Source organism: Opisthorchis viverrini (genome assembly GCF_000715545.1).
Source record: "Opisthorchis viverrini unplaced genomic scaffold opera_v5_194, whole genome shotgun sequence".
Classification (NCBI taxonomy): Eukaryota; Metazoa; Platyhelminthes; class Trematoda; order Opisthorchiida; family Opisthorchiidae; genus Opisthorchis; species Opisthorchis viverrini.
This window is the reverse complement of record NW_008751850.1, coordinates 449926-450236: the sequence shown is the minus strand read 5'-3', so window position 1 is coordinate 450236 and position 311 is coordinate 449926. Positions and strand designations below refer to the sequence as shown.

At 45.3% G+C, this 311-nt stretch overlaps 1 protein-coding gene across 1 annotated transcript in view; it reads right to left on the bottom strand.

The window, feature by feature from the left end:
- The window catches only part of T265_07940 (hypothetical protein), a gene marked incomplete at both ends in the record, with an annotated part of 3389 nt that extends 3319 nt beyond the window's left edge, over positions 1-70 (bottom strand). The window contains one exon of the mRNA XM_009173605.1: positions 20-70. Within this exon, the coding sequence (XP_009171869.1) occupies positions 20-70 (51 nt within the window). The remainder of the gene's footprint in view (positions 1-19) is intronic.
- Positions 71-311: the final 241 nt, after the last annotated feature.

Below are 311 nucleotides of genomic sequence, written 5' to 3'. Positions count from 1 at the left end.
TGGGCTGACATTTGATCACGATTAGTTGTTCCATCGGTTTGGTGTTATCCTGTGTGTGACCTTTGAGCATGGCATCCCTTATCCTCTTACTCTGGTCAATGCTGGAGTGCCCTTTGTCTTTCCGAGTTCCTGCTTGTGACCTTTATTGATCTGACTCCAAGGAATTCCTTGTTTATTTGGTTTGTGAATCCAATATTCGGTTCACCTTGAGTATTCCGGTTGAGACGTTGGTCACCTGCATGGAGTGGTGCTTAAATTGGATTCAGCTCAATGAACCGGCTGATCAAATCCGTCGTGACGTACCATGATTC